The following is a 23,426-nucleotide window of genomic DNA, read 5'->3' as shown; positions in this document are numbered from 1 at the left end:
TGTGGGGGGAGGGCATTTCTTGCTATCTCATGGAGCACAGGGGGTGCACTATCTAAGGTTAAAGTTAGCACAAAGAGAAGAGAGCCAAGAGTTGGAAAAGCAAGGAAATGATGCCTTCATTTAAGCCATTGAGCCCAGCCATTCTTCCCAGAATCTTCCCATGCTTTTCTATTACATGAACCAAAATGTGCTCTTGAGCCAGTTTGAATTGAGATTCATCCCTTGCAGGTGTGAGGATCCTGGATCACATATGGTCCATGTGCCTTGTATTATGATGGTGTCCATGGCTCTCATGTGTGATTGATTTTCAGTGGCCCCAGGCCCAGAGTGGCCTTCAGTAACGAACAGGGCATGCTTGAAAGAGTCGTACTCCTTGCTGTTGGGTATGTGAGAAGGTCCCTCTTTGATCTCAGGGACCTTGGAGAACATCTTCTGGTTTGCTGCTCTTGTCCTCTCTACTCTGTCTCTGGAAATCAGACCTTCTCTAGTTGCCAACAACAAAACAATTGCTGTGGGAAAACATCTTTTCATGTGTTCAGTCCAGAACCAAGGCCCATCCGCTTCTTTTTCCAGAAAAGCTCCACGTTGGGGATTAAAAGGGTGTGCCTATCTTGAAGTTTGCCTCTGGGCATTTTAATCAGCAGCAGTGAGAAGCACAGAGATGATGAGATTTGCAGGGAGACCTTCCTTGAACAGGGTAAGCAAAAGAAAGTCTCAGTATGACCGCCTGAGGTTCAGAATTTAAATGACATGTATGAGCAGGGACAGTGTAGAGCAAAGTTGTCAAGGAAATTAAGAATTGTTGGAGGGCAACTCACTCTGAATTCTGTGGCCCACCTTTCCCTCCCTGTTGTTCCTCTCTAGGCAGTGTCTCGCTCATTAAGTCACCGAAGTCAATTTGTCCTCTAATTGTGTCCAACTGGCTCTCTTACACCATTTACCTTAGACTATTGGAAATTATATTCCTCATCCTCTGGCCAAACTGCCACCTCCTGAGTCCTCAGTGTCTTCATTGCCATAATTCATTTCAGAAGTAAGTCTCAGATCATGTTACACCCCTGTGGAATCAGGTCTTCCACTTGAAGCACCCACCCCCCATCTCCTCCTCTCCCAACCTCAACCCCCACCATATAGTCCTTGGGACTCTGCATGTCCTGGGCTCCAGCCAGACCGAATCCTCCTTCCCTTAATCACCCCAGTCTCTGCATAGGGCCTTACAGTTTTCTACCTGTGTGCCTTTTGCCATATAATTCCCTTTGCCTGAGATGCCCTTCTCTCCTTTCTATACTTCAAGGACACCTTGACTCTATTCTGTCACTCAGCAGAGATGTTCTTGATAACCCTTGAACTAATCTGTTGACATAGGACGTAAGAACATCCAAACCTATAGAGAATTTTAATAAGAATTTATTTGAACCAAACTGAAGACAATTGCCAGGGAGCAATATCTCAAATACATCAGAAAATAATAGTTTTGCAGCTTCTTTTATGCCCTTGTTTGGGGAAGGGAGACAGGGGACAAGTAGACCAGTAAACAGATGACCCAACTTCAGATAGTGATGAAAGCAGAGAAATGATAAGTGAAAACACAACAAGATGGGACTTGGAGGCTTTGAGATATATTTTGATCACTCTTAAATGACACAAGTTACAGATGTCTTGCCTATTTTCAAGGGTCAAAAACATTTTTCAAAGATGAATAGATGAATGAACAATGAGTTATGACATTTTCCCAAGGGCTGTGTTTATTTTAATTGATTCTGTAATCTTAAGAAAATCTTATGATTCAGTGGGTTTTAGGTATCTGACAGAAGGTAGGTGAGAGAAGGATATTTTGAGACAGGACTTTTTCTGTGCTTCCCCTCCTCCTTCATTTCATGTGCTGTGATTTCAGGTCAAGTCTGAGTTTTGATGAGGTGGTCCTCAAATTCAGACATTTAATTCTGACCTAATCTCACATCCCAGCTCACTGTGAGATGTTTTGCTCTCACATTGATGTTTCTCTCTTCTTCTCCCTCTCCCTTCCTCTCTCCGTAAAAATCAATAAAAACATTGAAAACTTTTCTCCCTTAAAAATCACCTTCTGAGGATTTTATTATAGGAGAGGCATTTTGTTATTGGATGAAGGTATTAAAAGCATGCGCTGTCTCTTAGTGGAACGGAGGCATCGCAGGGAATGATGCCTGAACAGAGCACCCAGGGGTGAAGGAGGCCTAGGCCAGGGTGAGGGTGCAGGGAGCGGGGGTGAGATAAAGGAGTCACAGAGGCAAGCTTAGTCCATATGATTTGTCCAAAACTCTTTCCCAGTCCATTTTGAGGACAGCAAGGCTAAGGTTCATCGGGTATTTACAGAATGACCATGCAGAGTATCAACATGTTGACACATTTCTATCATGGTTGGTAAATAGGAAAACAGCTGCTTCCTGGCTCCTCACTACAAACTCCCAGTCCTTGCCAAGTCTGGGTAACTAGTGGGTAACTGCCTTACCAGATATGGCATATTTTGAATATCACTCCCGGGACACTTAAGAATGCTTCAAGAACTGGCTATTATTCTATATTATGTATTTAGACATTTAAAATTACTGAGTTAAACCATTTTCTACCAGTTCACACTTTCTGAGTGTCTGCTATGTGTAAACATCCTGATGAGGTCTACATGCTGGGCCAGACAGAACACAGGAGAGGCCCATGTGCCCTCTCAAGGACTCACTGCATCTCACAAAAGCCCAGGTGCTTGCATGTGTCATTCTCTTGTTTCCCCACAGTGAAGAGAAACAGGAAGAGGGAATACAAAAAATGATACTGTGAAAGCCCAGACAAGGTCTTCCCTCCACTGTCCAGGGACCTGGTGGGGCTCTGGTCCAGCAGAGCCACTTAGCAGGAAGCTGGGAAGCAGGTGTCATGAAGTTTTCCCCCCTGGAGGTCTGGAGGTCCAGAGCCACTGCAGTGGAAGCATAAAACCATCAAAGGACTTAACCCCCAAGAGAGGCCAGTGGGACCAATTTCTCAGGGTCTGGTGATGACTCTTGTTTCCCCACAGTGAAGAGAAACAGGAAGAGGGAACACAAAAAATGATACTGTGAAAGCCCAGACAAGGTCTTTCCTCCACTCTCCGGGGACCTGGTGGGGCTCTGGTCCAGCAGAACCACTTAGCAGGAAGCTGGGAAGCAGGTGCCATGAAGTTTTCCCCCCTGGAGGTCTGGAGGTCCAAAGCCACTGCAGTGGAAGCATAAAACCATCAAAGGAGTTAACCCACAAGAGAGGCCAGTGGGACCGATTTCTCAGGGTCTGGTGATGACTGAGGCTCTCTCTCTCTCTCTCTCTCCCTCTCTCTCTGTGTGTCAGGGGGAGGGGAGGTGAATGGCTGTGTGGCAGAGTCTACAGGATGGTGGTGCCTGACATGACAGTAGAAATGGGCCAGCATGACTCAGTTATGGCTCCCTCCTGCCCTGAACTCTGTTTTCCCTAAAGTGCCCAGCTCTCCTTGGATGAGCTCTACAAAATGTACTCAGTTCAGAATGTCATAAAATGAAGGTAATAGGTGGAAAGAATGAAAAAAAGAGGTAAAGGGGGAAAAAATACACCACTGAAGTTCTTTCAGTGTTTTTCCTTGCTATTAGCCCTTTGAAAACTTGTTTTACTCCACCGCCATGCCTCTTAGAGAGCTGGTGCTCCTTGTTGAATGGGGGCCCTTACTCTAGCAGGGGTCCTCAAACTTTTTAAACAGGGGGCTAGTTCACTGTCCCTCAGAATGTTGGAGGGCCGGACTATAGTTTAAAAAAAAACTATGAACAAATTCCTGTGCACACTGCACATATCTTATTTTGAAGTAAAAAAACAAAAACAAAACAAAACAGGAACAAATACAATATTTGTATTTGCATGTGGCCGCTGGCCATAGTTTGAGGACCCCTGCTAGGGACTGGCAGGCATCAGCTTTCAACTTGCCTCATTATGGAGATGAGAAAATTGGCCTTTCCTTTGCTCTTGCTATGAACATGTTTTAATGTTGTTCATTTTAATACATGGAAGTTGAAACAAGTAGAACTCTCTGGGTTCTTGCTCTCCATCTGCTGGTGGGGGTGGGCCAGTAGGGAGATGGGCTCTAATAGAAGCTGGCCATATAGGGACCCCCTCTGACTTCAGGTCACCTACATGCTGAAGGTCAAGGAGGTCCAGAGTTTTCAGCAGCCCTTGCCCCTCCTCTGTACACTGACCTCTCCATGACTATCCCTGGGCCCACCGGTACCCATTCTCATGGACCTGGATATAAAACTAATTCCAGGCTCAAGTTCAAACTGTTAAAGAACCACTTTTGGAAGTGTAGGCATTTTGAAGGTTAATTTATCAAAGAATCTGAGGGTTGAAAAAAATGCTGGAGATTATCTAAGCCAGAGGTCATCAAATTGGGCCAAATCCAGCTTGACCCCCATTTTGGGGAAATCAAGTTTTGTTGACATACAACACCCACTTATTTATAAGTGTTTTTGTGCTATAAAGTAGCAACAATGGCAGAATTGAGCAGTTGTGACGGAGAGCATGTGGCCATAAAGCCAAAAATATTTACTATTTATTTACTCCTTTTCATACAGTTTGACAAACTTCAACCAACCAAACCCTGTTCACCTCCCCTACATGTGACCAATTTTGATTTATTTTACAATTTTTATTGTTGAAAGTATTACATATGTTCCCTTTCCCCCCACATTGACCCCCTCCAGCCTGTCCCCACCCCCAGCCCCAGGCCTTCACCACCTTATTGTCTGTGTCCATGGGTTATGCATATAATGCATACAAAGCATGTGACCAATTTTTGAACAGCAGCTGTGATAGAGAGCTACTTCCTAATGCTCACTTTCTAACTCACTAGTTCTTTGTTTTAAGAAGATTCCTTTTTAAAATACATATATATTTTTATTGATTTTCAGAGAGGAAGGGAGAGGCAGAGAAAGATAGGAACATAAATGATGAGAATCATAGATCTACTACCTCCTGCACACCTCACACTGGGGATCAAGTCAGCAGCCCAGGCATGTGCCCTGACCAGGAATTGAACCATGACCTCCTGGCTCATAGGTCAATGCTCAACCACTGAGCCACACTGGCTGGGCAGAAGGTTCCTTTTTAAGCTGCATTAGCTCTCTTGGTTTTCTTTTTGCTGTCACTTTCTTGGAAGACTAACAAGGCAGATAATTCCAAAGAGCTCATCATTTCTAATGGTAGAATTACAAACACTTTTACAGAAAAGAGAGTTGGTGAGTAGGAAAGCAACTTTAGAAGTTTTCAAACCATATGACATAGCTATTTGCCTTTTTTCTACCCACTTGGAAAGTCCACTCTTGAAAATTTGGGGACTGAATCATACCAGCCTTTGGAAGTGGAAGCAACCACAAACCAACATTCCCTTTCCAGCCCTTTGAAGGGGGTCCCATCATGGCTGTGATCCACATATACGGAGAGTGTGAAATAAAAGAGAAATAATTATGCAAGGGGAAAAAAGTGTCTGAGATTTTGTAATTTCAGGTTTTCACTCACATACTATTCCCTTTACTATTGCTGCGTTGCAAATCACCCCCAAACTTAGTGGCTTAAAATAATCACTTAATTTTGCTTGTAATTTAGTGGGCCGGGAACTCGGGAAGGGCTCAGGTGGGTAGTTCTGGTTTGACGCTTCTCATAGGGACAGTCAGATGTCAGCCAGGCTGGACATGCTAGATGGCACAGTCACATGGCTGACTACTGATATTGCCTGACAGCCGGGCTCTCAGCTGGCACCTCCACTGGCCTCTCCAGTTTGGCAGCCTCAGCTTAATTGGACTACTCACATGGCAGCTTGGAGTTCCAAGTTCTAGTGTTCCAGAACATGGTGGAGGTGTTCTCTATTGATTGCAGAGGTCATAAGCCCACCAGGATTGGGTGGGCATGTAGTCCATCTTTCTTTCTTCTTCTTTTTTTTTTTAAAAAAAATTTTAATTGATTTTTAGAGAGAGAGAGGATGGAAGAGGGAGAGATACCAGTAAAGGAGATCAACCTGCAACCCAGGCATGTGCCCTGATCGAGAATCAAACCAGCAAACCAACTGAGCCACACCAGCCAGGACTGTAGTCCACCTTTCAAGGGCAGGAGTGACAAAATCACATGTAGAAGAGCAGGTGGGATGGAAGTATTGTTGTAGCCATCTTTGATAAATGCAACTTACCACAGGTATTTTCCTGGAATGCCATTCCATGCTTCTACAGGAGCCGTGCCACATCCAGAATATGACCCATGAGGGAGAAGCTTTATTATTTTTTCCTTTTAAAGAATATTTATTTATTAAATTGTTTGGAATGACATTGGTCAACATGAACATATAGATTTCAGGTGTGAGTTTCTATGTTACAAGATCTGTATATTGCACTGTGTGCCCACTACCTAAAGTCAAATCTTCTCTTGTTGCCCTGGCCGGTTTGGCTCAGTGGATAGAGTGTCAGCCTGCAGACTCAAGGGTGCTGGGTTCGATTCCGGTCAAGGGCATGCACCTTGGTTGCAGGCACATCCTCACTGGGGGATGTGCAGGGGGCAGCTGATCAATATTTCTCTCTCATCGATGTTTCTAGCTCTCTATCCCTCTCCCTTCCTCTCTGTAAAAAAATCAATAAAATATATTTTTTTAAAAATCTTCTCTTGTCACCTTATATTAGGACCCCCTTCTCCCTGATCCCTTTCCCTCTAGCAACCACCACACTGCTGTTTGTGTTCATGAGTTTCAGTTTTATATCCCACATAAGAGTGAAATCATATGGTTCTTAGCTTTTTCTGACTAACTTATTTCACTTAGCATAATGTTCTCAAGGTCACTTCATGTTGTTGCAACATGGCACTATTTCATCCTTTCTTATGGCTGAGTAGTATTTCATTGTGTATATATATGTACCACATCTTTATCCAGTCCTCTATCGCAGGACACTTTGGTTGTTTCCGTGTCTTGGCCACCGTGAATAATGCTGCAATGAATACAGGGGTGCATATATCTTTGTGAATACACGATTTCGAGTTTTTTAGGTATATACCCAAGAGAGGGATTGCTAGGTCATATGGTAGCTCTATTCTTAATTTTTGAGGAATCATTGTTTTCCATAGTGGTTGTACCAGTCTACATTCCCACCATCGTGAATGAGAGTTGAGGGAGGAACTTTTTTTTTTCTTTAATTAAATCTTTATTGTTCAGTTATTACATTTGGTTCCTCTTTTTTCCCCCCATAACTCCCCTCCACCCAGTTCCCACCCTACCCTCCGCCCTCACTCCCCACCCACTGTCCTCATCCATAGGTGCACGATTATTGTCCAATCTCTTCCCACACCCCTCACACCCTTTTCCCCCCCAAGAATAGTCAGTCCATTCCCTTTCTATGTCCCTGATTCTATTATAATCACCAGTTCATACTGTTCATCAGATTATTTATTCACTTGATTTTTAGATTCACTTGTTGATAGATGTGTATTTGTTGTTCATAATTTGTATCTTTACCTTTTTCTTCTTCTTCCTCTTCTTAAAGGATACCTTTCAGCATTTCATATAATACTGGTTTGGTGGTGATGAACTCCTTTAGCTTTTCCTTATCTGTGAAGCTCTTTATCTGACCTTCAATTCTGAATGATAGCTTTGCTGGATAAAGTAATCTTGGTTGTAGGTTCTTGCTATTCATCACTTTGAATATTTCTTGCCACTCCCTTCTGGCCTGCAAAGTTTCTGTTGAGAAATCAGCTGACAGTCGTATGGGTACTCCCTTATAGGTAACTGACTTTTTTTCTCTTGCTGCTTTTAAGATTCTCTCTTTGTCTTTTGCTCTTGGCATTTTAATTATGATGTGTCTTGGTGTGGTCCTCTTTGGATTCCTTTTGTTTGGGGTTCTCTGCGCTTCCTGGACTTGTAAGTCTATTTCTTTCACCAGGTAGGGGAAGTTTTCTGTCATTATTTCTTCAAATAGGTTTTCAATATCTTGCTCTCTCTCTTCTTCTGGCACCCCTATAATTCGGATGTTGGTACGCTTGAAGCTGTCCCAGAGGCTCCTTACACTATCTTCGTATTTTCGGATTCTTTTTTCATTTTGCTTTTCCGGTTGGGTGTTTCTCGCTTCTTCGCATTTCAGATCTTTGACTTGATTCTTGCGCTCCTCTGGTCTGCTATTGGGTGTAATATTCTTTATTTCAGACCATGTATGCTTAATTTCTAGTTGTTTCTTTATCATAGCATCGAGGGTCTCATTAGTTTTCGTGAGGCTCTCCAAAAGTTTATTGCAAGCCCTCAAAATTGCGTTTTTTAGCTCTATATCCTCCATTTCTGTCATGTTTTTTTGTCTCCGCATTTTTTATGCTTTCTTGGTGCACCCCCTAGTGGTCTTTGTGCGCAGTCTTGTTCTAGTTGAGCCTTGATTGTTGTAGTTAATACTAGAGGGATTTGACCACCAGGCCGACTGGCTGTGTGAATCAGCTGTGTCTGCCGCGGAAAACTTCTGTCCTCTGGGGAGGTGCTAATCTAGCCTTTGCCTGAGGCGATCCGGCAAATGGCTCTGCGCAGGGCTTGGGCGGGGCGGGCTCAACAGGGCGGGCGGAGGGAGCGGTTATAGCCCCTCTCAGTCCCGTTCCCAGAGGCTCTGCTTCTCAGAACCCCAGGAACCGCTGCAAACCTCGGAGAGAAAGCTGCCTTCCAACTGATGCCAGACACTCCCGCTTCTCCCGTTTGAGTCCGAGTCCCCAGCGATTCGCCCGTATCTGGAGCTCAGAGTCTGAGACTCCCCCCTGACCGAAAACGACAACCGCGCTCTCAGCCACCAGCCCGCTTTGCGCGCGCACCTCCGCACCTGAGTATTTTCCACACTGCGCCTCCTCTGAGCCTCGGTGTGCTGTTATTTTTCCTTCTAGTTGAAGATCCTCAGTCCTACCCTAAGAGGCCCCGAGTCTCAGTGTCCCGGTAATCATTGCAAGCACCTCTGAGAGAAAGCCGCCCTCGAGTTCCGAATGATGCCAGACAATCCAGTTTCTCCCCATATGAGTCTGGGTCCCCAGAGACTTGCCCGGAACTGGAGTTCAGAGCAGGGAGAAGATTGAGACTCCCTTCTGATTGAAAAAGACACTGGCATCCTCCGTTGCCAGCCCTTTCCGCACGCGCCTCCGTACCTCTCTTTACTTCCGAGACTCGCCCGGAACTGGAGTTCAGAGCCGTAGGGAGATTGAGACTCCCTTCCGATTGAAAAAGACACTGGCATCCTCCCTTGCCAGCCCTTTCCGCACGCGCCTCCGTACCTCTGCACTTTACTTCCGCACCTACTCAGTCTCAGTGTGGTTTTCTCTTTCCTTCTAGTTGTAGAATTTCCACTCACCCAGACTTCCTGTGGTTCTGGATGATGTCCGTTTTGTCTTTTAGTTGTATTTTTGAAGTGGTTGTGCGAGGCAGCAATTTCAGGTGTTTACCTATGCCGCCATCTTGGTTTCTCCTCGGGTTTGATAATCTTGACACTATATCAGGTAATTGCTTCCTGGAGCTGTCATATGGACGGAATTGATGAATGGCTCTTATGTGCTCTGTGGCGTGGTCTAAGATAAACAGTCTCCTGACAGAATCTAAATACACACCAGTCCTCCTGCCAACAATCATCCATTAATAGTTGCCACCAGAATTCTTTCCCTTTTTTTGAAATGGTCTAAAATCCACTTCAGCTCTCCCGCTGTAAGGCACAGAGCATCCTTCACAACCTCACTATGTATTCATGGCCCCAACTTCCCTCACCCACTGCCCCTTCCCTGCAGCTCAAAGGCAGGTTTCAGATCGTTGCCTCTCAGTAGTTGTGGGGCAGGGATTTTTTAATGTTTTTCAGCCCACAAATACCTGAACATCACGGGAATGCCCACCTGAGTTCCTAAATCTGGGCTGCTTTTGGAACTTCTGCAGTCTGCCTATGGAACCCCATTTTCGCCATTTTATCTTAGCCACATTTTGTCCCTGGGGTATTTACCCTTGCTCTAGTAGACCACAAAGTGTAGACACCCTCTTGTTGTTGTCTTTGGCTAGATCCTGCCTGGAGCCCTGAAAAGAGGCCCCTGCTGCTTAAGGTCGGATCTGTAGATGGCAGCATTGGCCTCACCTCGGAGCTTATTAGAACTGGAGACTCAGACCTCCTGCAGCAGAATCTGCATTTGAACTCAATCCCCAGCCAATGAGCACAAAAGTGTGAGAAGCACTGGTGTAAAATACATATTGGCGTTGTCTTTGACAGGTGCAAAGGTGCTATTGAGACTCCTGTACCTGTGAGTCACAGCCCAGGAGCATCTGGTTTACCAAGTACAGCAGGCAGGTGGGTTTTGGCAGCCTGAGGATCATCCTCCAACAAAGAATAGCAGATGCTGGCAGCTGGGAGGAAAGGCATGCAACTAGGATAAATGGAGAGATCAGAGGGAGTGTGGGCAGAGCATAGATTCCACCTGCCATACTTCTCAGAGGAGCAGACTGGATCTAATTTGATCTCTCCTGATTTTATCCATAATTGCTCAATGCTAACCTCCTCTGAGAGGAAGTGAAACACTTAAAACATCCTCTTCACTAGCAGCCAGCTTACCAGCCTTAAAACAATTGTGACCAGGTTGCAGGAACAGGGAGAGACGACGTTAGCAAAGCTAATTTCTTTCTCAAAAAGTAAGTAGCCTGTTGCTAAAAATTTTTACTAAGCTGGTGATGTGTGAATGTGCATAGGTACCTAATTGTGTTTTAGAAAATGGTGAATATAAGTTTTGAGGAAGTAGATGTTTCCTGCTTTTCTTCTTTTGTGGGAATTTCCCCAAATTACAAATATAAGTTTCAATAATAATGTATTTGATTTTTTTTAAAAATTAGATTTATTGAGGTATAATTTATATACTGAAAAAATAACCCTTTGAAGCATATAGTTCTCTGAGTTTTAACAAATGTTTATAGTTGTACAGTCATCACTACAACCAAGACATAGAACAATTCCATCAAAACAAGAAGTTCCCTTCCATCTCTCTGTGCCTTTCTCTTCCCCATGCCTAACTCTTGGCAACCACTGGTCTGATTTCTGTCTCTACAGTTTTGCCTTTCCAGAATATCATGTAAATGAAATTACTCACTTGGCATATTTCATGTCTGGTTTCTTTCACTTGGCATAATGCTTTTGAGATTTACCCATATTATGCACAACAGTGGGTATTAATATAGCGTAACCATTCATTTTTATTACTAAGTAGTAATCTTGGTATGACTATACCGAGATTTGTTTATCCAGTCACCAAACATTGGGATGATTTCTACTTTTGGGCTATTATGCATATTGCTGCTGTGAATATTTGTGTACAAGTTTTTGTGTGGATATATGTTTTCATTCTCTTGGGCATATATCTTAGAATGAAATTGCTAGGTCATATAGTAACTTTTTAAAAAAGATTTCTCTTTAGTTAAAACCTACTTATACCTATATTTTACTTTTGAGATATAAAAATAAGCAAGTGCTTCAATTTAAAATGGGAAAAGATTGTCAGTGGAAATTCAGAAGAGGAAACACACAATAAGCAAATAAATATGTGAAAATTAAACACTACAGCACTCTATACATTTTTTTTTAATGGGAATTAAACAGCAATAGGACATAGACAGAGACTTTATTTGTGTTGAAACTTTATCTGTGTTGAGGGTTCTGGGCTGGGAGTTTTTTGGGCATTCTCATGCTCTGTTGGTTGGCATATATTTCAAATAATCTTTGGGAGGGCCTTTGGCAATATGAGTCAAAAACCTTTTAAGTAGTACATAATCTGACTCAGTAATTTTACATTAGAAATCTATCTTAGGGAAATTAGTATGTTCTCTAATATTTAGGTGACTAGATGCAGAATGGTTTATATAATATGGAAAAACCCAGAAACAATGTAAATGCCCCACAATAGGGCATTTAATGAGTAATTTAATGTCTGTCCTTAGACTACTCTGAAACAATTAATAATTTTGTGAAAGTGTATTCATCTTGAAAAGGAAGGGTGGTTATGATGTATTTTTAAATAGGAAATTATAGCCCTGGCTGGCTTGGCTCAGTGGATAGAGTGTCAGCCTGCGGACTAAAGGGTCCCAGGTTCGATTCTGGCCAAGGGCACATGCCTGGGTTGTGGGCTCGATCCCCAGTGGGGGGCATGCAGGAGGCAGCTGATCAATGATTCTCTCTCATCATTGATGTTTCTATCTCTCTCTCCTCCCTTCCTCTCTGAAATCAATAAAGAAATATATTTTAATAAATAAATAAATAGGAAATTATAAACAGTATGTACATTTTTAAATAAAAATAACTACATGAGTCATTTAGGATGCATTTAGTTATAAGTAATAAAGCACTCAATTTATACTGACTTCAACAAGCACATTTTTTGGTTCATATAACTAGAAGCTCCAGAAGTAAGACAGATATTGGTGTTAATTTAATTTAGCAGCTCAGAATGTTCTTTAACTGAATTTCTTTTTATATCTCTTTTTGCCTTCTGCACCATCTGCTTTCACCTGAAAGTGATTTTTCTTGTCATGGCAAGATGGCCACCAATAGCTCCCAGAGCCATTTTGTTCAAACCCAGAGGAGTGTCTCTCCTCCAGCCTTTAGCAGGAATCCTAGGCTTCCCTCTGATTGGATCATCTTGATCATGTGCTTTTCTGAGCAACGAGGGGAATGCTTTGTATTGCTTGGGTTAGGTCTGGGTTAGGTGCTGGTCCTTAAAATAAGCATTGTGTCAAGGTCATATGATTATTGAAATTTTGTTTAGTCAAATCAGGAACTAGGCAGAGCTGGGGATAAGGTTAATCCCTATAAAGTTGCATGAATGTTCCACACTGGTGTGGGGTGGAATGGATGTTGAGAGCTCATCCTCAGATTCACCTCACCACAGAAAAAAGCCGGACGGATGTTCAACAAACTGTTAACTGTAGTTACTTTCAGGTGATGAAATTATAAGGAATTTTAAATTTTCTTTTGTTATGCTTATCTGTATTTTACATATTACTTTGATAACTTCAAAAAGAAACAAAGGCTATAAATATGAGGAAAAGCTGGTGTGGAACATTTATAATTAGTAGCTTGAGGGAGTTAAAGCAGACATGTTGGTCAACAGGAACTATGAGTTTTCAGAATGATACCAACTGTGCTTTGCAGAAGCTTCTAACTTCCTTTCTCTTGCTTCTGTTATGAAACTGTGGCCATTTCCTATAGGAGTAGTCTGAGATCTTTGAAAGTTAGTTTGGCTTAAAACCATTGGTTGCAATGGCTTGAATGTTTCCCTTATGTTAGGGTGGGGAAACCTTTTTGCTTTCTCTAGAGACATTTTTTCCTTGTCACCTTTAAATGCCATCAAGTGGATCCCAACCCCAGAAGGGTGCAGAGAACATGCCTCTCTTTGTAGAGGGTCACCGTGTACAGAAGGGGAGGCGCTGAACCCCGGGTTCTCCTTCTTCCTTCTTGGAGAGAAGACCCTAAGTGCTCTTTCAGGAAGTGGCTGTCTCTGAGGTCCGGCAGCTCTCCATGCAGTGAATCACAGTGTGACACTGGCTGCAGGCACCACTGAAGGGGCCCCCGCTCTGAAGGCTCAAGGTCCTGGGAGAATGTGAAATGAGGCATGTCTCTAGATTCACTTCTACTACCTGCTGGGCATTGGGAGTTCTTCCTGGGATTCACAAAGCAACTCCTGCTGCTCTCCCACAAACTTTCTCCTGGGAAAGAGAACTCATTTTTTTTTTCTTTCATTGGCAGGAAAGATCTCCATTGGGAAAGTAAGGTAAGGATTTTTCATGTCAATCTAGATATCTCATTTCTCACTTTTATTTCTGTGTGAAACTGGTTCTCAGTGTTACAGTTTCAGAAATTTGATTTTATCTGATGGTGCCCTTCTGGAATTATTCTATTGTGATGGTAAGCAATAAACTGGCATCTTAATTTCATAATGAGAGGCACACTTACCAAAAAGATCAGAATGCTCCACTCTGTCTCGGTAGGAAAATATGTGGGAGAGGAAATGAAGCTAGAAGGTGAACACTGGGTGGTCTAAAGGAGCCAGTCTGTGTGTCTACTGGTAATATCATTCACACCCCACCAGAATGTAACCTTCACTCAAGTATGAACATTTTTGTCTTGTTTGATGTATCCACAGCATGCAGGACAGTTAGAGTCACTCGACACATCCTAATATATAAAAAGTCAGGGGCCGTCATAACCGAAACAACCGAATGGATGACTGAAAATCAGGCTGTGTGGGGCGACCAGGCCAGCAGAGGAGTTAGTGAGGGATGACCAAATGACTGAACAGCAGGCTGCATGGGGCAACCAGGCTGGCATGGGGGCAGTAAGGGGCAACCAGGCCAGTGGGGGGCAGTTAGGGGAGACCAGGCGGGCAGAGGGGGAAGTTGGGGGCGACCAAACCAATAGGAGGGGCAGTTAGGGGCAATCAGGCTGGCAGGCAGAAGTGGTTAGGGGTGATTAGGGCAGGGGGGGAAGTTAGGGGTGATCAGGCAGGCAGGCAGGTGAGCAGTTAGGAGCCAGTGGTCCCGAGGGATCCTGGATTGGAGAGAGTGCAGGCTGGGCTTAGGGGACCCCCCTCCACATGCATGAATTTCGTGCATCGGGCCTTTAGTATGTGATGAATAAATCAATGGAAGGCCAGCTCATTGGATGAATGAATTGTTATTATTTTCTATTGTCACTGTCCTCTGCAAAGTTTTCCCTAACTTTTCTAAGAATATTAGACTCCCTCCTTTGGGTTTCCATGGTACTTTGAATTAAAGCACTTTACTTATAGTATTGAAACTATTTGCTTACATATCTATCTTGTTTAAATGACTGTGAGCTCCACAAATGTAGAGATTCTGCTTTTTTTTACTTAATTAACTGGAGACACTTCATAGTACTCTGACACATAGTAGATATTCATTGAATAAAATACTAATACTGTGGAAACCTCCTGAATATCTCTCAGCTAATGTGATCTACTGGTTCAGTGGATCAGGATATTCCACTCAACAGGACCTGTTTTTCTTCAATGTTGGTAATGCATTATTAACTTAATACTCATTGCTTCCAAGTGAACAAGCATCTTTTATTTTCAACTGTCATTTTAATATCTCTCTGTTGAACCTACAAATACACTGAAAGGTTTCCATGGATTACATTTCCAGGATCAAATTAGTCACCTCCTGATGTTATACAATGAAGCACCGTACTTAATCTCATCAGCAAACCATCTCCACGTCTAAGGGTAGGATGCATTATTTCCAGGAGGGCCACCTTGACATAGCCTGGGTTATGTGATTTCCTACAGCTCTGGTCACAAAAACTGAAGTCTCCAGCCTGGTCCCCGCTCACTCTGGCTCATCTCTGTTATCACCTGTGGTTCTCTGTCTGGAAGTTGCACTTGCCTTCTGAGCAGGTGTTATTTCTGTGGGGGCCACGAAATGTATGGCACCAGCCTGACAACTCTGAAAAAGCAAATGGTTTCATATGGACCCCCATCCTGGATTATCCAGAAATAATATTTGATGTTTTAAGACTAGGAATTTAGGAAGTCAAGACATAGACTAAGTGGCAAACACACATTTAAGATCAGGACAGACTGAGAGTCTGAAACAAGGTAAATCTTCAAGTTATGTAAAATTGGTGATAACCAGGGACTAGTGATGTGAGCCTCTTTCTTTGGCAGAGTTTGCTGTAGCCAAGAATTCTATATTCTCTACTCTTTTGTGTGGCCTGACCCAGTGGATGTGAGTGGCCAAGGAGGTGGTGAAAAGGAATCCTATTGGAAGGTTCTTTGTGTGCTGGAGCAAGTCTCACTAGTTCAGAGTGATACTGCCATGCATTTGTTGGGCACACACCACTGGGGTTTATATGTTTCCACCTGATTAAGGCCCACCCTCACCTCCCAGGAGGCCTTGCTCCCTGCACTTGTGTTGTTGTCGGATTCATCCAGTTGTGTCCTACACTGAGAATCCCTGTGATGACATCTCATTTGTTCTTTAATGGGGTAGTTTATCCATACGTCTGCATCCTGTGGGCTTAGGGGACCCCCCTCCACATGCATGAATTTCGTTGTGTCCTACACTGAGAATCCCTGTGATGACTTCTCATTTGTTCTTTAATGGGGTAGTTTCTCCATACGTCTGCATCCTGATGGCGTTGAAAACCTCTTAGTCATTTGGGTAAATCCCAACATTGGCCAGTAGCTTGATCTAGCTAACTGTCCCCTTCAAACATGTGTTTGCTTAAATTAGAAAAGCCCTTGTCTGTTTTCCTTTTTTAGGTGTTATCTGCAAGTTTCCATGAATAGATTTGCCCTCATTTCCTACCCACAGTACCAGCCTTTGTTATTTATTGATTTATTTACTTACTTACTTATTTGCAGTGTGGTTTTCTAGAGGGGCGTCTTTACCCTCCTCTGTGATTCTCAAGCAGCCTTACTAAACTTTTTGGTGTCCTTGCTTCTTCCAGGAAGCTTCTGCTAACTCCATGTCTGTACTTCCTGGGACTTATCTCAACCTTGCCACTCTGGTTTTCCATGCAAGAAAAGGAACACTTTCCCCAGATCCTCTTCTTGGAAAAAGAACGCACCTTTCTCTAACCAAAGATTTGTGGTTTGTATACATTTTCTCCAATTCACAATATATAAAATTGATCTATGTTTTTGCCATCTCTCTCATAAACTATACCCTTGTTCATTCCTCTCCCACTTCCAAATCAATAAAGTAAACTTTTTGAGAACAGAGGCCATATATCATTCATCTTTGTTAGGCCCAGCATTTAGCACAGTGCCTGACATATGTGAGTAGGTGCACAGTATGCTTATTAAATGAATGAATGAGTGAAGGAATGTATAAATGAAGCAATAAGGATATGGGCATGAATTTTAAAATCCTGATTAAAGAGTTTTGGATCACTCAAAAGTGGTTTAATGATAATTTAGCTAGGGTTTTCAAAGTTAATAATTTTCTTTGTCACCAATACTTAGAAAGTGAGGTCTTTTGAAAAAATACAAAAATAGAGTTACAAATAATGTTTTCAAAAATAACATTAGTGACAATAATATATTTTCTATTGGGGAATAAGTCCATTAAATGAGAAGATAAATATAATGGTCGTATTTACCGATAATCACAAGGATGAATATTGAAGCAGCCATTTTCCCTATAAATATGATTCAAAATTCTATACCCATTCTATAAAACAAATATAAATGATACTGAAATTAACTAAGAACTTTAATAACTTGGCATAGTGGACTTTGCTATGAAAAAATACAATTCCATCCAAATGGGAATAAAGAATTTGATGTGATAGGTGGGCTTATATCTCTGCCAAAGGACCTTTATACATAGGTTCTGGCAATAGGGAGAAAACATATATATAATTAAGTAAAAGTTCAAGTTAATAACCTACAAACCGTGACCTCCTGGTTTGTAGGTTGATGCTCAACCACTGAGCCACTCCAGCTGGGCAACACAGGGATATTTAACCAAGCAATGTATAGTGTATATAGATTTCAAAACTAAAGGAGTTCTTTTTCATTAGTGAAACAAATCACAGCATATAAAAAAAGGTTAGTAAGAATAGCTGTCATTAAATTGCACCTTAATTTTGGAAATATTCTTTTTCATTAGTGAAACAAATCACAGCATATAAAAAGAGTTAGTAAGAATAGCTATCATTAAATTGCACCTTAATTTGGGAAATAGAATTAAACTGACAGAAGTTTACAATAATCCTCAATGCTGAGTCAGAGAGAAAAAAACCAAAGTACTTATTGGAATCTGTGACTTCTGCTTTGCCAAGACTGTACTGATGATGAAGCATTTGGTTTATGGCCGAAGCCAGGTGCAGTCTGTGAGACAGAGAGGGTATGTCTTGTTGTTTAGGATAGGGCAACTGTCTTAACTGCAATGAAAGAAAACCATTGGCTCTGGAGTAGAGGATTGCCTACTAGCAAAACACAAAACTCACCATTTGGCTGCTATGTATTATTATTGTAAGCTTTAATAATGTTAAAGTCATATGCAGGTAAAATAACTTTTCACTAGCTTAGTAATTGCAGTCATGCAACATTAAAATAGCTAGAGAACAAAATAAACTGAACAAAATAGAAACAGAGGCATGGATACATGGATCAGACTGACAGCTGTCAGAGGGGCAGCGGGGACTGGATGAAAGAAGGTGAAGGGATTAGTCAAAGAACATATAGGCATAACCCATAGACACAGACAACAGTATGGTGATGGACAAAGGGAAGGGGGTTGGGAGCTGGGTGGGGGTGGGCAAAGGGGGAGAAAATGGGGACATATGTAATAGTGTCAACAATTAAAAGAAAACCTGGAAAAAAATAGCTTCAGCACATTTCAAAAGTAAATGCTACAAGACGAGCTCTTGTTAGAGAAAAACCAATCGACCAAAGACAAAAATACCTCTCAGATTCTGGGGAGTAGGATTGGCAATGAATCATTTTCTCAGCAGCAGAATGATGGCTGTTTGTTCTTTGTGGTTTACAGATATCAGATTGACCTTTGGCATTCTGGAGAGATAGGGAGGAAGAGAGAATCCATCTGTTTACTACCTGCTAGGTAACTGTCAGAGGATTCAGGAATGTGTAAGCTCCATGACATCAAAGACTTGGTGTGTGTTATTACTCTGTGTCTCCAGCTCTTAGATTCATGCTGGGGCACAGAGGTAGTTGGAATTTACCAAATGTCCCTCTCTGCTACTTCTGTTCCTTGGTTAGTCCCATGCCAATGCAGCAAGCTCCATCCCAGTAGAATTGAATGACTGTTTTATTCTAATCAATGTGCCAACATTTCATATAAAGTCGTTGTTTAAGTTTCTATGGTTCAGACAAAATGTTATGTTACATATGACACCATTATAGTTAGTGAGTATGGACCAGTCTCTTCCTGAAATCCTGGGATGGCTCCTGTGCCTTATTTCTACCTGCAGTTAGGACAGTGAAGTGCGTCATGAATTTGTGCCAGCTTTCTTTACACAGATGTCATTGTTACTGCAATCAGTTGGGTCAGACACATGTATCATGATCTAACTCATAAAATGAAAAAAGCTTTGCCACTATTCTTATGAGCTACCTTCTTTCTAATACTGTCTTCTTAGATATTTACTCATATTGCAGGTTTGTGAATTTGTATCACTCTGCCCAGGACCATGGCAGCCTGCTGTTTTAAAATCTCAAGGTGTTCAGTGAATGTGCGTGTGTACATTGCTTTTTAACATGCGTTTTTGAGAACTGAGTAGTTTAGAAAAGGGCACGGTTCTATTAAAGCAAAACAGTGGGTCTTTAGATTCAGGAATGCTATGAGTACTTAAAAGAATGTAGATCAAAATTTTGTTCACAAAAAATTGGAAGACAAAGCTGGAGGATTTCCCTTGTATAAAAAAAGGCAGGTTAACACTAAAAAAGTTAACTGCCTGGGAAAGCACTCATTAGAAAAACGTGTAATTTTTCTGTCTTCAGAAGTCACGGGATATACCTCCAGAGGCTGTGTAACCTCACCCAGCTCTGGGCTGTGTAACCTCACCTAGCTCTCTGCATATCCTCTGAGAGCCTCTTCTAGATGCTTAACAATCACGGCTAATACTTAGAAAGTGCTTGTTCTTGTGGTCAAATGCCTGGTGCTCCGGAAGCACCGGTTCCTCCCTCCCTTCCTTCCCTCTCTGAGGAGAAAAACAGAGATCCCCGAGGCTTCACCTACTGAAGTGATTTTTTAAAATAACAAAGTGCAGTGCCAATTAGACCAAAGGAAAAGCCATGTTTAAAGAGAAGGGGGCATGTTTATTGTGGGAGGGAAGGTCTGGTCTTTCAGAGAAGGTTTAAGAGCCATTCTGGACATGTCCACTTCTCACTGGCCTCTGCCAGCAGCCACTGAGCACTTGAAATCATTTCTGAAGTTTGTTCTGAGCTCACGAGTTCTTCCCATTGGGGGCAAGTCAGACACTGGCCCTGATGGTGGCAGTCACTGCCTGACGGACTGTGAGTGTCCGGGAAGGGAAGGTCCTTCTCCCTCTCAGAGATCAAAGATCTTTCGTTCTTCAGAAATTCCCAGGTGTAGGTATTGGGCGGATTCTAATAGGACCCATGTGAAGCCATTCTCAGATACCAGGAATAAGGAGGTAGCTGGCAACTGCTTTTCCTGCTGTATCAGGATGCTAGAGCTGCCATAACAAAATGCCACAGACGGGTAGCTTAAACAAGAGAAAAGTGGAGGCTAGAAGTCCAAGGTCAAGGTGCTGGCAGGGTTGGTTTCTCTGTGGCCACTCTCTTTGGCTTGCTTGTAGGTGATTTTTCTCTTGCTACCTCATTATATGGTCTTTTCTCTGTGCACACACATCTCTTGGGGGGTCTCTCTCTGTATATCCTTATGTCCTCTTCTCACAAGGACACAAGGGCACTGGTCCGATTGGATTCCCACCTCCACCACCTCCCATGGCCTCATTTTACCTTAATCACCTCTTTGAAGACTCTATCTCCAAATCCAGTCACACTTGGAGGTTCTGGGGTTAGAGATTCAAAATATGGATTTGGTGAGGACATAAATCAGATCATACCACCTTTTCTCTCTCTTTTTAAAAAGAATTTGATTCACATACTTTAATATGGTAGGTACTGTTAGGAAAAAAAAACTCAACAGATAACAATAACAAAATGTCATCTCAGAAATCAGAAGAGCTAGGTTTGAAGCCATACTTCACCATCACCCAGCAACTCCCTGAGAAGTATGAAGAGCCCTTCACAACCTTTAAATATTGGCCTTCACTGACATGGGGGGCACCTGGCCCAGGGCTGTAGACAGAGTGGGCCCTGGGGTTGGACTGCTTGGTCCAAATTCTAGTATCACTGTCATGAGCTAATTAACTCTGGCCCAGTTACTTCCTTTCTCTATCAGTCTTTTCTGAAAAATGTGAATAATGATAGTGCCTACTTTATAGGCTTGGTGTTCATATTAAAGAAGTCAGACCCCACTAGAGCCACCTCAATGAACAATCAATACATGCTATCTACTAATATATTTTGTCTGCCACCATTAGGGCCTGTGTCATAAGCTCTCTACATATGCTCCCTTCCAGGCCCCCCACTCAGGTTAGCACACATCCAATACTCTCTTGACTTTCTTCTGAAGTGGGGTATTTGTTCAGGAATGGTTGCTTTGTGAACCCTCAGAGGTGAGAGAAGCGGGAAATTCTCCCAGCTCAGTGACCAGATCTCATGATGAGGCCAAGGGGGCAGTTACTCCTCCAGAAAAGGGATTTGCCTTACTCGGCCTGAACTGCCTGACCAGAGGGGCACAGGATGGAGAGGAAGCATGGGGCCCCCACAAATTCATCAGCAAAGACAATGCCACTAGCACCATCTTTAAATACAGACATGAGGATAAACCAACACCAATCAAAAAAGAAAAACAAAGGTTACATATTCAGAGTTTGCTATACCAAGGGAGGCAGCCATCATCACTTAGGTTTTGATGGAGACTGCAAGTTAAACAGAGGAGTGGGAAAGCTTTCTGGTTGGAAAAGGGAAGGATCCAGGTTTCCTCCGATTGGCAGCTCTGGTCCTGGGGAAGTTCTAGGTGGCCAACTAGAAGTGGGTGTCCTATGTGACTGGTTAGGGGTACATATTCGGCTTTCTCTGGTTGGTCCTAAATTGGAAGCAGGGACAAAAATTAAGGATGAGACCCAGTCTTGCCCTTTGCACACATCAGCTTCTTTTGGGTTTTTTTTTGCAGACAGTGGTGGTGGCTGGTCCTGATTTGTCAGGGCAGTTGTGGATATAGTGTAATTCTTTGCTGAAATCTCTTAGCACCAGGGTTTTATTTAAAAGCTGAAGCCAAAGTAACACTTTGGGCTAGAAGAAAACAGGTATTCCCCATTTTAGAATTTCAGAAGAAGAAAAAGGCTTTTAGAACTGTCCTTAAGTGGAATGAATAGATGAGGGCTTATTATATGGGTTTGGTTGCCATGAGCTCTTGATATGCAAATATACCTCTGAAAAGACATTTAGATTTGGAGACTGAGAGATTTTTTCTGGCTGCATGATCCTGAATACATTACTGATCTTTCTGAGGTCTCATAAATAAAAGGAAGGCAATGATACTAGCCCTCATTGATTTGTAGATTTGCAGCCCTCCTGGAGAGTTCATGTGTACAAAAAGTATTCTGAGCCACCCACTATGCTAGCAATGCCTTCATTGTGCAAATCTGTCATTGGCCCAGCTGCTTGCTTTGCAGACCTCTTATCAAGTGCCACTAGGCAAGCAAGGGTGGGCATCTCGTGTTGGCTCTTAACCTATGGAATCTGCTACTCCAAATTTTAATCATACAGGGCCTACAAAATAAATTTTAAACCTTGGATTGGTATCAAAGCCCTCGGTCTATCCTTAGTCTTCTAAACCAGCCATCACTCCACCCAAACCAATCTGTTCATTGTTCCCTGAACATACTGGGTACGGTCCCATCTTGGCTCCCATGGCTTTCTGCTGCCTGGAATCTGTACCTCTCCTCTTCCCTCCCCAACTCACCCTTGACCCTGCTTTGCTCTGGTTTTCATTCTTGAAGGGTCAATGCTAGTCACACTTTCTCCAAGGAGCTTTCTCTCACTGCCTCAGTGATCCCTCTATTTCTAAACAACCCTCCCATAGCACACTTAGCTTCCTCATGCTTTTGGTAAATGAGTAATAATAGACATGATGTTTTTGGTTATAATCTAATTACATTGTATTCTGCATCTTCACTAGATAGGAGCTTCTGTATGGCAGCAAGGGTGTTTTATCACCTTTAAAAATATATTTTTATGATTTCAGAGAGGAAGGGAGAGAGAAAGAGAGAGATAGAAACATCAATGATGAGAGAGAATCATTGATCGGCTGCCTCCTGGATGACCCCCTGGGTATTGTGCTCGAAACCCGGGCACATGCCCTGACCAGCAATCAAATCATGGCCACCTTGTACATAGGTCGATGCTCAACCACTGAGCCACACTGGCCAGGAAGCATTTTCCCACTTTTAAACTTACCATTGAGGATTATATGTTGTGTGTTTCATGGCTCAATGAAGATTGGTTGAGTGAAATGAAATGATGAACAAGGTGCCACATTGATTAGTGTTTAACATATTGGAAAACCAGAGAAAGTATTTCTTGCTTGATCTCAATAAATAGTTCCTTGAAAGCACTTCAGATCAGGAGGGAGAGCGGTTGGTAGTTTCATCTTTATTATAGCTGCAGCTGCAGTAATTCATGGGGGAAGGAACAGCTTTTAGAATTTTATTCTAAAGGAAGCACAATGACAGTCACTCATGCTCAGTGTAGGGTTTCAAGTCTTAGAACACAGATAGGCCAAGCCCAGCTCATTGCTATTGGGGAGGTGTTGC

At 42.6% G+C, this 23,426-nt stretch overlaps 1 protein-coding gene across 5 annotated transcripts in view; it reads left to right on the top strand.

Annotated features, from left to right (window-relative positions):
* The window catches only part of LOC106724117 (rhodopsin-like), a 38,143-nt gene that overhangs the window by 8,954 nt on the left and 5,763 nt on the right, over positions 1–23,426 (top strand). For 2 of the 5 annotated variants that reach the window (XM_014530199.1, XM_014530198.1), the window contains exons 2-3: positions 13,776–13,800; positions 16,500–16,642. The exons of 1 other annotated variant lie outside the window; for it this stretch is intronic. In XM_014530199.1, the coding sequence (XP_014385685.1) occupies positions 16,518–16,642 (125 nt within the window). In that variant the 5' untranslated portion in view covers positions 13,776–13,800; positions 16,500–16,517. Of the gene's footprint in view, positions 1–10,608; positions 10,676–13,775; positions 13,801–16,499; positions 16,643–18,547; positions 18,620–23,426 lie in introns of those variants that run through there. 2 more of the 5 variants (XM_014530197.1, XM_014530200.1) reach the window with 2 other exon arrangements.

Source organism: Myotis brandtii, unplaced genomic scaffold, assembly GCF_000412655.1.
Source record: "Myotis brandtii unplaced genomic scaffold, ASM41265v1 scaffold727, whole genome shotgun sequence".
Taxonomy (NCBI): Eukaryota; Metazoa; Chordata; class Mammalia; order Chiroptera; family Vespertilionidae; genus Myotis; species Myotis brandtii.
Note: the sequence above shows the minus strand (reverse complement) of the source record. Positions and strands in the feature narration are given on the sequence as shown.